This window comes from Rhinolophus sinicus, linkage group LG12, assembly GCF_036562045.2.
Source record: "Rhinolophus sinicus isolate RSC01 linkage group LG12, ASM3656204v1, whole genome shotgun sequence".
NCBI lineage: Eukaryota > Metazoa > Chordata > Mammalia > Chiroptera > Rhinolophidae > Rhinolophus > Rhinolophus sinicus.
The window spans coordinates 7,848,702-7,866,072 of NC_133761.1; the positions used below are offsets into that span (position 1 = coordinate 7,848,702).

The following is a 17,371-nucleotide window of genomic DNA, read 5'->3' on the forward strand; positions in this document are numbered from 1 at the left end:
CCCTTTAAGCCCTTTCTGTAATTTTATCTCAGGGGAACACAGAAACCCATGACTAACTCATGCCACACATCTCTCTCCTGCCTTGAATAAATTCTAACTAGCTCTTTACCCAAAGCCCAGAAGACAAAGACCAAGTTTATTTAGTCAGCCAGCTGCTGAAACAAATACTCAGGACTTGGCTATCGCAGCCGTGGTCAGCTAAGGATAGACTCCCCCCCAAAAAAAAAAAAAAAAAAATCCCATAACTGAAAAAAGAAGTCTCTCCCTACTGAAATCAGAGTGTTCTTCCCGGCTGCACACATCAGGCCATCAGATGGGAGATCAGGCCTTACACTGGTGAGACAAGTACAGCCTTCTCGTGACTTTTGTAAGGGTCTTGAAACGTGAGATATTCCTGCCACTAGCTGCGCGCACATACCCTTCCATTTGGAAGGGTGCTGATGTTTAGAATGGAGTTCTTAGAAGACGTTGTTGGTGACCAGCTGGTGCTCTGTGCAGAGATAATCCCCCACTGTTTTGTAGCCCATACATTTATTTCCATTTCATTCTGTTGAACCGATAGACCCCATTTGCGTAAAAACAAGGCTGCCTTGAATCTGCCACGCGGGTTGCTTATTTTCCACAGCAAGTGAAGCAGAGGTCTCTGCTTGCAGCAAGAGTCATTTCCACAACCGTGAGGGTGGGAGTCTGAAGGATGATGACTTTTGGGAGGCAGAAACAGACACTCATGATCAAACCCCGCTAGTGCACCAGGGGAATACAGAGGGGAAACGTAGAAAGAATCTGTCTGAATCCAGCTCAGAAAGATTTTCCAGCAACTCCAGCTGCCTCATCAAAATGCAAGGATGTTTGACTTAAATTGTCATCCAGCAAAGCCCCCTTGTGCTTGAGCAGGGTTCTAGTCACAGTTGGAAGACTCAGCGATTCAGAAGCGCAGACTCACCGCCTCGAAGCCTTAGACCCCTCAGCAGATGTGCGGTCCAACAAGATTTAATCGAAGCTATAAATTTAAGCGTGCGTGTTTCTCACTGGTGCTCAGCAGCTCCCCTGCCCCCACTTTACGAGCATTAAGACTAGCCGTTGATCAGGCTTGCCGAGATTGGTTTGTCTTTCATCTTTAAGCTAAGATTATGTTGCAGAACTTGAATCTAGAAGGATGCTGAAAAATTAACCCAGTCTGCAACCCATTAGAGAGATGAAGGAGCTTACTTCAGGTCACACACTGGCTGAAATAGGATAGAAAATTAAAATGGGCCCTAGGACTTGTCAAGCCGGATATTCTAGTTTCTTCTTTTCCGTTATGGAGGAAGATGGTCCATATCTGCCATGCCCGCCTCATGTCATTGTCATCAGAATCCAGAGACACAACATACGGAGAAAGTAGCTTGGAAAATGCAAGGCCCTGAACGACTGTGAGAGACTCGTATGGTGTGAGGCGGTGACCCGAACGATGTTTCTAGACTCTGAAGGACGTGCTGAGCAGCATGGTGCTCGTCCCACAGAACAGGTCCTTGAAAACAGATAGTACTTGCTTATAGTTTGTTTGATTTACCTTTTTAAATAAGTTTAAGCACTGGAACCACCGTTTGCTCCCACAGTGCGATTCTTTACTTTTACACAGCGATGACACAAACTGCCTGACGTGGAGATAGTTGTGGAGATGAGTGAGGACAGGAGGCATTTAAGCTCAGTGCCTGGCACTGGTAAGTGCCCCCTGGCAGGTACCACTGCTGGCACTGGCGCCCTGAGTCCTCAGCGTTGAGAAAGCGTCCTTTCGGGAACGGGGGCTGTTGAAGTCGCCCAGGTCTGGTACAGTAGCAGGTGCTCTGAATCCGGAAACCAGCGTGATGTCGGCTCCTTCACTCAGAGAAAGGATTTGTTAAGTAGATGAAGGATAAATCCCATCTCAAGGAGCTTATTTAACTGACTTAAAAGAACAAACTTTTCAAGCTTTTAGACACACGCACAACTGATACGCTAATTACAGTTCATTTTTATGAATTCAGGAAATGAGTCCCCTAGAATCGAGTGTTCCAGAGCCCCTCTGAATAGCATGTGAATACCTACAAGCATTCGTTCTGCACGTCACACAGGTTTTCCACACAGGGACTTCCTCCTCAGTCAGACCCTCGCCTTGGCCTGGTTACATGAGGCGGGCATGGCAAATATGGACCTCGCAGGTGATGGGCGTATTCACAAAAGCAGCACCTACCGAGGTACCTGCCATCCCGAGGCTGCGATGGTGTCATGGAGAATATCGAACCAGATACCGCCCTCACCTTCCCTGTAGGTGGAGAGACTACTTACCCTCGTCACTCAGAGAATCCAGGCTGAGAGCAGTGTGCTCGCTAAGGCACATCAATCTGCAAAGCCAGACCGTGGCTGCCGGGGCCTCTGGGAGCCCCTGGGCGCCAAACTCAGAAGCCTTCTCTCCTTTGCTCCATGCAGCAGACTGGGGTTCCTTCACCCAAAAGTGCTCATCCTGTCCCTGTCGTGGTCTCATTACATTTCACTGATCTTGCCGAGTTTCAGGGTCTTCATCTGAACAACAAGGGTTGGCTGTCTGCCTTGCCGGGTCACTGCTCAGAGAACATGAAATCATGTCTTTCAGGTGATAGCTCGTGGCCTTCAGGAGACAGAAGTCTGCTCCGTCCTAGTGCCCGGGCCCTGGGGGTGTAGCGAGTGGGGAGGGCGCTCCTGCTTCTGAGCTGGCACTCCGGTGGCAGAGGGGACAGGGACATGTGCCATCTGGCAGCAGGGTACGCTGTAGGAGGTGCTTGGTTCAAAGATTAGAAGAGAGTCGGGAAGTCTTCGTTTCACTCTCTCCCACTTACGTGGCGGAAGTCCTCAAGCCCCAGGGCTGTGAGTGAGCTGTCCTTGACTCCTGGCCTGGGTGGGGCGAGGGGGGCGGAGTAGCCCTGTCTGTGCTTGTGGAGTGAACAAACCACAGCAGAATCAGTGAGTCACGAGGGGGCACACACCACGCCAGATGCCGTGGGGATGTGTTAGCTGACTTGCTGAGAAGTCTTTCTCCAAAACGTCGGCAGCGTCATGTCCAGACTCAGCTGTGTCAGCATCTCAGGCACCATCCCTCTGTCTTTCCTTGGAAGTCTGTCAGTGAGAGAGGGCCGCGGGAGGAGTGGAAAGGCAGAAGACTTCCTCAGGATGTGAAGGTGGCCTCACGCCGCGAGTGATTTGGGCTTTCCTCGGAGATAGTTCCTATTAGCAGTCTTATTCATATACTGGTCACTTTACAGCGTCCTGGGCTTTTTTTCATCTCATGGGAAGACAGCCATTTGAGTGGCTTGATTTTAAAGCTTCCCATGGCCATTGCCTTTTATTCAGGTTCGATGTTTTTTCCGGCCTTCTTTGATCTGTCTCCCCCCAACCCTTTTTATAGCATGACACATCTGTCACCTTGTACTGACCATCTTGCTGGCCAGGACCGTGGCTGTGGTTTTTGCCCTCAGTGGTGGCTGCTGGCACAGGCTCGAAACTTAGTCACCTGACTGCCAGGGTGTGGAAGGGAAGCAGAGGTCATCCGTGTGCTTCTTGTGGACGAGAATGTGTGTGTCATTGTTAAAGAACCAGCCCTAAGCCACTAGAATCCCCTTCTCTCCTCTTTATTATCAGTGTCCCGCAAGGAGATTGAAGGACAGATAGCAAGTGCTGTGTTCTCTGTGTGGCACTTGTCACTCAGGCGTCACACCTGCCGTCTTGGAATCCTGACTGGCTCACTGCTGGCCCTGTGGTGTCCCCCCCACTCCACTGCACCTCGCCTCGCCGTGCCTCTGTTTCCCCATCCGAGCCTGGACGTGATAATAGCTCCTTCCTCCTATACACACAGTTCTTCTCTAAATACTCTGTCTTTCTCTACTTTTTAAAGTAACATACATTTTCCATGCTTTTAAGCTCCATCCTATGAAAAACATTAGAAAATGGTAACGTTTTCAATTTTCATTTGTGTTGTCCAGGGTAGTGTACGTGTAACTTATGTCATTAATACTTACACGAGTATATGACATGTTAGAATATGTACCTTATGCAGTTGTTTTTTTCCTCAAAGATCATCAGGATAATTTCTAAAGCTGTCTTCTGGGTCTTTTTTTTTTTTTTTTTTTTCTTTCTGGGTCTTGTTTTTACTTTAACATTTCAAAGATGTACATTTATTTGGTCTCCCAGCATGGAAGACCTCTGGGTTTTCTGTTTCACTGAAAACCAAAGATGCAAAGACACTGAAAAAGAATCCTCCTGAGTAACCTACCCCATGAATTATTTCCACAGACTCCTATGAGTGCCCAGGATGTGCCCTAAGGAAGCTGACAGCCTAGGAAGGAAGCGTATTTAGTGCCCTTAGGTCTTGTGGGGGAGCAGAGATAGGGCAGTCCCTGGGCACGGGGGTGGGGGGTGGGGGGTGGTGGTACGGGGGGTGGATTCCAGGAGGCTTGAAATGAGGTGACATTGGAACTGACCCTTATAGGATGAGAGTGGGAAGGGGAGGGGGGACAGGATTGTCTCTGAGACCTCTAGCAAGGAGGACGCCGTACCACTCACAGGGAGAGAAGCACGGTGTGTCAGGGCTGCGAGCCCAGCCTGCAGTCACACGGCTGTGACTGGCCAGTGTCCTAAGCGTTCTGAGCCTTGGGGTCTCTTTACCCTGAAACAGAGGGTCCTGATCGCAGTACTACTTTATAAGGCGAGTTCTGGGTAACGCGTGTAACACTCCTGAGTGTGGGTGTGGCTCTCCATGCTCTCAGTAAGTGGTCGCTGGAGAAGTTAGGAAGTGGAGGAGGGGATTTGAAAAGCATGCTGATTGTGATTTTAGGGATGGACTTTTTAAGTATCTATAATTAGACGTAGGGGAATAATTTTTCAGGGCAGTTTTTCTGGGCTTAAGTGGATAGATTTCCTTGTTGTTGACGATGGAGTCCTATCTTGGTGAGGTTTTATTCAAACTACTGTAAGAATATGTTTTCCCAGCAGGGAGCTTTGGTGAAAGAGGAAATACCAGGTCCTGGGAGGGTCTCAGGAAGTAGCTGCAGCCTTTTAAGAGTAAATGGCCAGGCCCCAGAGTTCAGAACCAGGGCTCCCCTGGCTTCTGACATGCAGTGTCCTTAGGTGCCCGAGCGCTGACCACATGCTGGGCCCACTTGCTGCGACCCTCAGTTAGGGGCCCCTCGGCGCTGATGACATTCAGGTGTGCTCAAGGCAGCACAGCTCAGGGCTTCAGTGGGGACCACAGGCGTTGAAGCTATGGCAGGATGTCCAAATGAAGTGCCCCAGAGGCTGTTGGAGATAGGACAGTGAGCCAGGCGTGTTGCCCCCTCGGGAAGAGCTGGGGGTCGGCTGTGAGAAGACCTACTAATGTAACTAACCTCAGTGTTATTCATAGTAGCTTTGGAAGACGAGACCCCTACTTTTAAGAAAAAGAATTAGAAGAGAATTTAACATAATAGCCATATTAGTGGCCAAATGCGGTTTGGGGCGTTTTCTCCTTACTTCCACAGGCCCTGGCAGAGTTATGGGGAGAAAATTGGCTCTTTGAGTCTTCTCCCCCACCTATTAATCTTGCCTGCCATTCCTTTTTGAATTTGTTTGATACTGTTTGTTCTTTTCTATTTTTGTTTTGTTTTAGCTTTCTTTATCCTGCCATGATTGCTTCTTTCCTGTCTGAGCCAATACTCAGAATTATTTTGCATAAAACATCCCCTGTAGTGCTGAGAGACTATTTACTCATTTTGCAAGTCTTCTGAGCTCTTTAAATCTTAAAAAAAATTAAATCTGCTTTTCTGGAGTCTAATGTAGTGTGTTTCAACCTTTTTATACTCATGCCCTTCGAGGCAAGATTGTGTGGCATCTTCCTTTCTGTAGCTTCTATTACAAAACAGCAGGTGGGTTTCTGTGGGTGTCTTCTATGAAATTAGATAAAGTATTAAATATTCCTTTTCAAACTTAGCACTGTCTCTCCTTATTTCCTTTCTCTCCCTAGTTTTGATCAGGCACCCTAAGTGAGACATGCTGTCTTCCTTAAGAATCAGTAGCCTTGAAACAATAGAAATAGCAGTTTATTCATCCCTTTATCCAATATTAAATTACTAAATTCAACCTACTATACACCAGGCCGGCGAACAGCCGAGCCCTAACAGAACCTGCAGCCCGATGAGGGAGACAGGCCGTGAACAAAGGCAAAGAATTATAGAGTGTAATCCTTGCTGATACGAAGAAAGAAGAAAGGACAGAACGACATGGGGGGCAGTAACCCCTTCATTTTTGTCAGGAGGCTTGGTTTTGCTTGGTTTGTGGCTTCAATGTGACTCCTGAAAGTGTGGACACACACAACTTTGCTCAGAGACTTCGCTCTGTTAGCATTTTGTCTTCAGCAGTTTTTGTTTCCAGGCCGGATTTGGGACTGATTGAAGCACCTTTCAGATGCAGTGCCTCGGCAAATCCCTAGGTGGCGATAAAGATGAACTTGCTGGAGAATCTCCTCATTGTCTGTTCTCTATTCTAACTTTCCAAGAGGAAAGTTACACTTCCTAAGAGTAAGCATTTGTTGTTGTTGTTCTCGTGTGCCAAGCGCAGGATATGCTGTCCCGGCTTTCAGGTACAGCAGCATCATGTGACGGGGTAAGCGCCTCACTGGCCAGAGACCTGCCTTGTGGTCCCAGCTCTGCCCCTCGTGGCTGTGTAACCTGAATCGCACCGAGCCCCCACCTTCCTAGCGGCAAAATGGGGACCGAAATACCTCACCCACACACCTCACAGGATTGTTATGAAAGTGAAGGGGAATAGCATCTATGAGCTCATTTTGAAAAGTACAAAGCACTCCACGAGGTCAAGGCTATGCTAACAATGACTGTTGTGGCAAAAACAAGATTGTTTCAGAAATTGCAGTGACTGGTGCCATAATTAGGCATTGACTTGGGGTTAAAGGTAACGCTTCCATGATGTATCCCATCAGAGGACTGAGAGAATAAATTATATAGCCAGGGCCATTTCATCTGAAAGCAGATGCTGATTTTACTGAGATTGACAGTGTTTACTTCCAAGAGGAAACAGTGTTTGAGAAACAATGGTTTAAGTCAATGTTGGCACTGAGCAGTCATGGATAATGGGAAATACCAAAGCTTATTTCACCAAGGAAGGAGGCCAGCAGTCATTAAGCTCTGCTTTTAATATGCAGAACATAGAAGGCTGTTCTAGAGCCTTTCTGGATCTCCCGGTACCGACGATCCTGTGGTAACTTGGTGTGGCGGTGTTCTTAGCTTTCCTTTGTTTCTTTCCCTTTTTTCATTTTTTTTTTTTAATGCTTGTGGAAGCCATTGTCCATGAACAACACAGTTAAAGCATAGACCTGGTGATAATCGTAAAGATATGTTTGTCGGGTGGACAGTTAGCTCAGTTGGTTAGAGCACGATGCTCATAACTCCAGGGTTGCCGGTTCGATCCCCACATGGGCCACTGTGAGCTGCGTCCTCCACAACTAGATTGAAAACAACTATTTGACTTGGAGCTGATGGGTCCTGGAAAAACACACTTAGTAAATAAAAGTTAAAAAAAAAAAAAAAAAAAGATGTGTTTGTCAAATTGCCCAGCTTATAGTGCCTGGTACACACCAGCCATTCCAGCGTCACTTTGCATAAACAAAACTAATGACATATATACTCCTCTCATAACAGCTCTTACAAACAAACCCCATTTTTTGTTTTCTTCAAACATTTGTTCAAAAAAATCAAAACATTTGCAGTAATACTGTGTGTGTGTGTGTGTGTGTGTGTGTGTGTGTGTTTGTAGTAATAGGATCACTGCTATCCTATCTTTACCACTAGAGAAAGTTGAATCTTTTTTTGAAATCTATAGAAATCAATGTGTAATTTGTGTAACTTGTTCAGACTTTGAATATTATGTGCTTTATGATTTCTAGAGTAATTCAGAATCGGAGGAAAAAGCAGTTTTTGGATTTCTCTTTTTTTCTAAGTAACTCTTTACGTTAGATCCTTGATTATTGATAGTTATTTAAAAAACAGAAACAAAAACCTGCAGGCAAAGTTTGCTGACTACAAGGAACCGTGGTAACAGAGAGAAAAGTCCCAGTCTTTGAGCACTTTCAGGCTGTGGGCCATTGAGGCGTCAGCCTGTACTCTGTCCCCCATTGATTTTGGTGGGGATGCCGTGTGCCTTCTTCCTCCGTAGAGTTTGCGATGATTCCAGCGACGTATTGGTTTAAAATGGGTGTGTTTTATTTTTTCCGCTGCACCTGAATGATGTAAACGCATCAGCATTCCATGTTGACTGGCATTTTGTTCCTTGAAAGCACACACTCTCCTGTGTTGTAATTCCTTTTTTTTTTTTCCACTGGCAATATTTTAAAACCCTATTTGTGAGTTCTTGGACTAATGGAACCGGCCGTCCCTAGCCTTTTGCTCCTGTCCCTGGGTGTCGCAGCACGTGTGATGTGTGGAAGTAGCTGCATGCTGGCTGTCCTCTGAGACTGGGACTAACCTTCCTGCCCCCATTCAATTCCTTTCTAGGTCCAGCGGGCCCACCTTCAACACTCCCTCTAAGCACCCAGACCTCTAGTGGCAGCTCCACCCTATCCAAGAAGAGGCCTCCTCCCCCACCACCCGGACACAAGAGAACCCTTTCCGACCCTCCCAGCCCACTACCTCACGGGCCCCCAAACAAAGGCGCAGTTCCTTGGGGTAAGTCATCCTACAGTCAAGGCCAGCGCTGCCCAGGGCCGGGCAGTGTGTGGGGCACAGTGGGCAGTGGACACGTAACATATTCAGCAAATGCACCGGATTGCACACCCGCTGGAATATGCATGAGTATGACCGTACTGCCTCTTAAGACCAGGAAACATTTTGGAAAATATTGAGGACCATTTAAAAACTGTAATAATAATAATAATAATGTGCTGAGCATTTTCTGTGCACCAGACACTCTGCTAATCAGCCTTCCCCAAAATCTCGTTGAATCACAGTAGCAACTCAGTGAGCTAGATACTGTCAGCCTCATTGACAGATGAGGAAACCAGGCCTCAGAAAAGCAAGGTAATTCATTGTGCTCACAACAGCCAGAATGGTTTTCTTAAAAGATAAAGTAGACACAGTCACTTCCTCACTCTGCGGTTCAGATAAAGGCAAACTGCTCCCTCCAGGACCGAGGGGGCCCCGCCTGGGCTGGCTCTTATCTCCCAACCCCTTTACTGCCACACAGGCCTCCTTTTACTTCGTGGGTACAGACTCTGTCCCTGGGGGGACCGTCCCCTCCCTGCACATCTGCCAGCCCTTGGAGAGGCGGGCTGCCTTTGGTCCTTCTCAGCTTGCATGTGTGTCTCCTGGCTCTCCTCTCTGAAGGCACTTCCTCCCCGCCCATTTCCTTCAGAGCCCCTTATCACAGTCGAGAAGTATTTCGTGCTGGGTTTTTTGGTCTCTGTGAGCTCCAGGAGAGTAGGGGTCTTGTCTGCCTTGTTCTCTGCTGTGTTTACAGGGCCTAGAATCAGGCCCCGCGTGCGGCAGGTAGTCAGTGATCACCTGTGACCTGACCCTGACTACAGATCACGAACTTCCACCCACAGGAGCATAATTGCCATCTTTGTCTACCTTTTTAGTGCATCACAACTCTTCACTAGTCGGTCAACAATTTAAGTCAAGATCGGAGAGTCTCCCCAGCGCCCAGCAGGGTCCTGGCCCCCGACGGGCACGCAGAGCTTTGCTGAGTGAGCGAGCTAGGTGGCATGTGTCACCTCCTCCTTTTAATGAGTTTCAGTGTGGCTTTTTTGTTTGTTTGTTTTTGAATCATAACTGGTAGGTAAATCAGCTGAATGCTTTTCAAGGCCTCATCCAAAGCCCGTACCAGGTGTTCCAAGTTTTTGGAAAAAGCCATCCTACCTTTTGCAGATTGGCACACCTGTCTGTCACCTGGCCCAGATGCCGCAGTGTGTGTGCAAACGTGTCTGTGTGTGAAGCCATTCCCTCAGCATCGTTATGTGCCTGGTGGTGGGACTTCTCAACCCACATGCTCACGGAGCTCACGGGCTCGTGGGGGAGACAGGCGGGTAAGGAGCTAAGTAAATGTTCTTCACTGCGAGGCTTAACATGTGACTCAGGTACTTTGGAAATGCTGGAAAAGAGCGTGTCAGACGGTACGAGAAGGCTGCTCAGAGGAGGGGACGTTTGCGGTGGGCATTTAAATCAGTTCCCAGGGGAGACGAACAAAGGAAGAGCAGTGGAGGACACGGCACAGGCACATCACACCCAGTCAGTCGGTCCTGGTGTTTTCAGAGGCTGCGTTCCAGAGCCTTCGTGTCCCCAGACTTCCTCCAAAAGGATCTTTCCCAGCTAACATTCCACCGACAGTCACAAGTTTCCTGTGCCGATTTTCATACCACAAATCACAAACTAATCTTCTTTTCCAATTTCGCTAAACTTGGAGCCTCTGTTTAGTCACTTCTTATCTGTGTAAAGGTTATCGTGCCTGTATTCACCTTACAGACGCGATCAGTCTACAATGAAATTGACCGAGTTTCTGTTTTCTGACTCAAGAATCATCACTTTCTTCAATGTCTTTCCCATCCTCAGCAGCAGGACTAGCAGCTGGTGTGTTTCTGTTTGTTTGGTTTGGTTTTTTTTCTGTGAATGGGGGCATTCTGTCACTAAAAAAACAGAGTTACTACTTTATGACGGTGAGTTAGTGCCACCAGACAGGGATCCAGGAACATTCGAGTCTCCAAAGCTGTGGGCACGGAGCCGTGTGCTGGTCTCTCACCAGCAAGAGCCTCCCACCTACAACCAGCCTGGAGGGACAGAAACCAAAATCCGTCCTCACCATAAGTGACAGTTGTCCACATGACAGACTTTGGTGGTGGTCACTGACAGACAACCCCAGAGAGTAATCCTGGGATATCAGGGCCGTTCCGTCTGTGCTGGGGTGTGTACGCAGATGTGAGATGCACCTGAACGCACCTGCAGACACAGGTCAGTGAGAGGCACATGTGCGCCCACAGCTGACTGCTCGTCAGGCAGGTTCAAATGGCTCTGACCCTGGTCGTCGTGCTTTCTGTCGTATGATCAGTGCTTGGTTTTATTTCTGCCTGTCTCCCACGAACGTTGTGTTCCAGAAGTCAGAGGCACGGGGCAGGCTGGGCATTGATAAAACACGTGGGGCATGGGGCTCCTAGGCAATAGGTGTGGTGCCTGCAGCTTCCCTCTGTGCACCCAGCTCTCCAGTGCTCCGATGTCCCCTAAACTGCCCTGAGACAAGGATCTCTGGACTGTCTGCAATCAGGACCAGGGCCCAGAGGGGAGACACCAGGCACACGAGCTGGTACAGGCACAGCCCTGTAGCTCTCCGCAGGCCTCACCTGCCCACCCCTGTAAACAGGACATACCTGTCCTATGGACGTACACAGGTTCCCAGACTACCTTCCTTCCCCTAAGATCTGGGCCTTTGCTCACAGTATGACCTCACCCTAGAATGTTCTACCCTTTGGTGTTAGTGCTTAGTCATCTTTCCAGATTTACTCTCCAGGGATCTGCTGAAAAGGCCTTCCCCAGTCCAGTCCGCACCCCCACTACCAGTCTTTGTTCCCCCGGCACAGGATTGTCACAGCGGTCCTGTTTGCCTCTGGCTTTCTCAGGGTATTGTCACCTCCTTCCCAGGGCATGTTCATTTTCTGTTCCCGCAGAGCAGAGAGTTCCCATACAGACCCAGTGTCACAGGCCTGGATTCTCATCCAGCTCTACCAGTAGCCCTGTGGCTTTCAGCACGTATCTCTGAATTGTTTCGTACCTCAGTTTCTCCAACTGTAAGATGGGCTAGTTAACAGTGCTTACCTAATTCTCAGCCACAGCCCCACAGGGTGGGCAACGCTGGGAGCTCAACTTGAAGGACACAGACTCAGAAAGGTTGTCACCTGCCCAGGTTCTCCCAGCTGGTACGTGGGGCGCCTGTGCCCCTGGTCCTCTCCTTGCACGTGACCGCTTGCTGATGCCGGCCGTTCCCTGTCTCAGGAGCCGTGTCTCTGCCCATGAAGCAGACACGGGAGAAGGTGCCTGGTGCACTCTGCCTGGCTGTGGTCCTCGACCCGTCCATCTGCAGCACAGAGCCCTGCTGTGTGGGGAGAGCCGCCCTGGGCCCCCCGTGCCAGAACCACAGCGTCCACAACACCCAAAATAGCACAGGCATCACATTACTGAGGCCCATACTGGGATGAACGCGGCCATCTGTCTCAGGGGATGGCGAGGGCAGGCTTTTGATCAGAAAACAGACAGGTCTGTGGGCAGATCTGGGTTTTGTGGGGATTTTGATTTTTGAAGTGGCATGTCATTAAATCTCACCTTTGGGGATAAAATGGTTTGCTTATAACCTAGTTTGAACAGACCAACACATATTTTAATACAATTTAAATAAAAATTAATAAGGAAATGAGGACAAATGGAGAATAGAGGTAGCAAAGAAACATAAAGTCCAGGAGTGAGATCTCTTCGCAAAATAACATAAAATTACATACGGTGGCTAAAAATAGGCCCCAGATTTTTTAAATTTATTGATTGATTGATTGATTTATTATTAGTTTCAAAACAATGTACTAGTTAGACATTTATCATTTGTATCCCTCACACAGTGACAACCCCCCTCCCCTCTGACATCGCACACAGAATAGGCCCCGGATTTGGCACTGAGGTTCTTACAGGCAAGAGCAAGGGAAAAACACAGCTAATTATCAGTTCATGGCAGCCATAAGATTAACCTTCTTCTCACACTTGAGAGTCTTGTAATTAATACCCGAAAGCAACTCCCCCAGGACCTCCATCCACCGGCAGGTATTCAGAGAAGTGTTTACCGTGTACACGTGGGAGAGCATGACGTGCCCTGAATGGATGTTCTGGAAATCACTTACATTCCTCATCCTTGGCCACTGGGACTTAAAGTTATATGAGCTTCTTCGTGGAAATAGTATTGGCTTATAAAAGCCTGTGGTTAGACATTTCCTTCTTCCTTTTTCTTGGATTTTTTTTATGTATTTTCATGTCCGCTCCCCCCACCCCGCTTTGCCTGCAGTCCTAGAAAGAATAATGGCTACCGCCTTTTATAGATTGCTTGCCAGGTACCAGGTGCCGTTCACTTGTTCAGATGTTATTCCATCCGGCCATCACAACCGTCCTATGACATAGGAACCATCACTGTCCCTGCTTTACTGATGGGGAAGCGGAAGCACAGAGAAGTCAAACGTGTATCAGTCACAGTCCAGGAGCTTAAGCGCTGGCGTTTGAACCCATTTCTGACTCGGAGGCTCATGTCTAGTCCAGGAGACTCCTGGAGCCTCTGTGCCAGTCACTGCTGGGCCAGCGCTCACCTCTCCTCCCACAAACTCTTGGCCTGCAGCTTCTGAGCTATAGTAAGTGACCTCACGTCTTGGCCACGACTTTTTCAGTTGCCTGCCAGCATCTATCTGCAGCTCTCTCGTACACACATCTGTGTGATAGGCTAGAGTCCTTTTCCAAATGGCACGGAGAAGAAAACAGAATTGAGCTGCTTCCGTGGTTTTGCTCCTCCCTCCAGCATGCTCTTCTTCTCAGAAATTTTTCTAAAGCACGCTTTTATCCCCAGGCATGGCAGGTGGCCTTGGCTCACTGTGAGCACGACAGACCACAGGCGCTGCCCACCCAGGTGTGTGAGAAGTCAAGCTGAGGGCAGAGAGTGGCTGAGTCACCACGGTTGGTCTGCATTCAGCAGGCACTGCTGCGTGCCGGGCACTGGGCTGGCTAGGTAGTGGGGTTCCAAGATGAACAAGGCAGAGTCCCTATCTGTGAGATGCTCACGCTTGGAGCAAATCAGCATCATTTCTGTTACTCCCCTCAGAGAGCTATGAAAGATGCTAATTACTACCTGTGTCGTGCTCCCTGCGGTCCAGCCTGTGCTCCACACTCCAGAGTCTCTCTCTGGTACTGCTCATATCCATCTAGTAGAATAGGTACTGTCGTTCCCATTTTATAGATGGGAAAACTGAGGCTCAGTCGCAGAAGCCACATTCTCCAAACTCATACCCACTGTCCATGGTACGTCTGGAATTCCAAACCATCGCCTCTCTGGCTGCAGAATCTGCACCCTGAACCAGCCCTCCAATCAGTGGTTGTAGGCGCACAAGCATGAGGGGGTGATCGAGCCTGGCTGGGGAGGAATTCTTGGATATTGACCTGGGAGATATTCTTTCAAGCTTGCGTAGGAATTCACCACAAGTGGGAGAGGATAGGTAGGTGTTGCAGGGGGAAGGAACAGAAGGGGCAAAGTTGCAGAGGCATAAAAACACACACTGTCCTTGGAGGACAGAAAGCTGTGTCGTGGAGCCAGAGAGGAAGTTTAAATGAGGGCGCTGGACATTTGGGCTGTGGTGTCAGGCACAGCCCCTGGTGGGAGGGCCCATCCGTGTGACAGCACTAGGGGCGGCCACAGGCAGAGCCAAGGGCCAAATTCTGCAGCCCTGATGGTCTGCTAGGTATTTAGTCTCACAGGTAGCGAGGTTCAGAATCACCGGTTTGAGATGTTTCCTACCTGGAAAGGGAATTCGCAGATGCCGCTGCTTATTCCCCAAACACAGGACTGTCTTGGACATCTGATTGTTAGGGTTCATTGAAGTCTTAAGGGAGGAGACGTGAGGTGCAGCCCAGAGGTGCACACAGAGCACCGTGCTGAGAAGAAACACCCACCTTAAAGGACGTCACAGCGTGGGGGGCGGGGGGTTCATGAGAGGCTGCCAGGGAAGCACTTCAGCATTAAGTTACAGGCTTGTGGAAACACTGATGATCAGAAGGAGCGTCTCACTAAAATCAAAGTCTATGGCCTGGTGAGGCCTACTTAGCTTGTTCCTTCTCGTAGCGAGATGGCAGAGTCATAGAACGTCCTGTCCAGGAGTGTCGTCCTGGCACTCGCCCAGCTTCTCCCTGCGCAGGGGGTCCGGTGGGGTGGGAGGTGACAGGCCGGTAGTTTAGCACAGACCCTGGCTGCTCAGCTTCCTGTCCCACCTCGGGCCCTTACAGCTGCTTGACCTCAGGCTTTACTTATTTCTCTGTGTGTTTCTTCCTGTGTAAAATGGGGGTGATTGTATCCTGTACTTCGTAACCATAATTGCTGTGAGGTACTTAGCACAGTCGCTGACACAGTAAGTGCTCAGGAAGTGGCCGTTGCTGTCGTTCAAGTTTCGACGGGGTAATCACGAAAAGCACGTCGACGTGTGGTCAGGGTTCCAGGCGCATCGTTTAGCTGTGTGACCTGCCTCGTTTCCTCATCTTTAAAACGAGGATAACGGCTCCAGCTCCTCGGGTCGCGGTGAAGAGGGAAAATGTTAGGCGGCCGTTGGTGCCATGGAGCAGACACCGGGCGGTGAGCGTGCCCAGCCCCGTCCTGGTTCTGAGCCTCCCAGCCAGCCCTTTCCTAGTGCTCCCTGGCAGACGTCATGGGCGTCCAGGCAGGGGAGGAAGGGTGTCTGCCGAGAAGGACGCTTGGAGAGTCCAGGGCAGTCGTTGGAAAGGCAGCAAGTAAATGGACTCGAGTCTGAGAGATAGCGGCAGGCTCCCGGGTTTTACCTGGGGCCCTGGGCAGCTTGGCCTAGGACTCCCTGCCCGCCTCGCTCCGGGACGGCTCACAGGAGAGCCCACTTCTGTTCTACGCAGTCTTCCTCCCTCCTCCTGGACATGCACATGTCTGGTTCTGCTGCTCCCCCATTAGAAAGTGCTCCACTGTTCAGGTGCCATGTCCCCCGCAGAGGACGTTCCCTGCCCCCCTAGACACTTTCCTCTTCACAGCACCCAACACTAGGCAACATCCGTCTCGTTCCACGTCGTTAGTGTAGTTCGTACGTGTGCACCTCCTGTCCAGATTGTAATGCGAGAGCAGTGACGCGTTCTGTGCCTTTGTGCCTCGTGCCCCACGTGCATGCCGGGCACGTAATAGGTGCTCAATAAATGTTCATGTTTGAATGAATGATGGGTGACTGACTGACTGAGGGCCTTGCCCAACAGTCGGCCGGTTGTCACCACCCTGCTGAATGCACGCACACCATGGGGGTTGTATTTCCTCTGAGTCTGGTTCCCAGAGCGCAGCCTCCTGGCGTGGAAAACTCTGGGTGAACTTACACACACTGTTCCACATTGGGTCTTTTCAACTCCTTTTTGGAACCCGAGGGGTGTCTGTCTGCCAAGTCCTATACCCCCATATTCCATTCCCCTGTCTGAAGATGCACCCTCTTATCTCTGGTTTTCCCTGTAGGTAACGATGTGGGTCCAGCTTCAACAAATAAGACTGCAAACAAGTTTGAGGGACTGTCTCAGCAGTCCAGGTAAGTAGTCCTCCTCGGCGTGTGGGTGCCGTGCCCAGAATTCTAGCGGTGGGTCTGAGCAGCAGTCTGCCGCGAGTGTGGCCTGCTGGCTGGTGCTCGTTACAAACTAAATGTTTACGCCCAGTTTGCAAACACCCCTTGTTGCTGTGCCAGAATCAACAGTTCTCGGCTGGCACGGTCTTCAGACCATGTTTTTGAGTATTTCTCCTCCATCCAGATTCCAGGTGGGAACGGACCTCACTTCCCCAATGACCACAGCATCTATCGGAATGAGTTGTTGTTTTTAATTTTTTAGTTAAGTAATTTTGTTTCTTTACCATCCGTCTTGATTCCGATTTGCAGTGGAGGGAATCAAAAGATAGTCCTCTGGGGAATCCGATAGCCCAGAAATTTCCAAACATAAAAATATGACTCTTTCCAAGTTCCCTGTTTGAAAGATTTTTTTTTCGGCTGGGCTAGAAGCGGCGTTGCTTTCTTCCCTCCTTTCATTGAAATGGGATACTTTGGAACATCTTCTATGGGCAGCATTTATGCAGTCCCGAAGCAGAGGATTCTCTCTAGAGGCACGATCCAAGATAAGGAAACAAAGAGCCACTTCCAGACCAAAACCTCAGGGAGAAAGAGTCAGCCGGTGTGTGGGGATTATTTTCCATAGTTCATCAAAGATAAAAAAGACCAGAATCCTCGTTTCTTTCAATGCCACGGTCTTGTTTAGTCTGTACAGCCCTGTGATACAATAGGCCCATTGCCGTTGTGCTCAGTTGTATAGCTGAGGAAAGTGAGCCCCGAGAGGTCAGGTGGTGGCAGATCTCAGAGCTGGACTCAAATCCATGGTTCTCCAGACTCCACGTCCCCGGTGCCCTGCCTGTCATCCCCGCGCAGTCCCCTTCTCTCGGCCCTGCTCTGGGGACTCAAACTGCAGTTCTCATGGCCTTCCTCCAGAGGGGGGAAAGAATCTGCCATGGAGAGAGTGCCCACAGAATGTGTTTTCCATGAGACCGGGCCCCCCGTGGACACATGTGAGCACAGCAC

At 49.4% G+C, this 17,371-nt stretch overlaps 1 protein-coding gene across 6 annotated transcripts in view; it reads left to right on the plus strand.

Annotated features, from left to right (window-relative positions):
* ASAP1 (ArfGAP with SH3 domain, ankyrin repeat and PH domain 1) overlaps positions 1 to 17,371 on the plus strand; it is a 292,224-nt gene that overhangs the window by 262,907 nt on the left and 11,946 nt on the right. For 4 of the 6 annotated variants that reach the window (XM_074316674.1, XM_074316673.1, XM_074316678.1 and 1 more), the window contains 3 exons: positions 8,532 to 8,702; positions 9,614 to 9,721; positions 16,270 to 16,339. In XM_074316674.1, the coding sequence (XP_074172775.1) occupies positions 8,532 to 8,702; positions 9,614 to 9,721; positions 16,270 to 16,339 (349 nt within the window). The remainder of the gene's footprint in view (positions 1 to 8,531; positions 8,703 to 9,613; positions 9,722 to 16,269; positions 16,340 to 17,371) is intronic. The other 2 variants (XM_074316675.1, XM_074316677.1) reach the window with 2 other exon arrangements.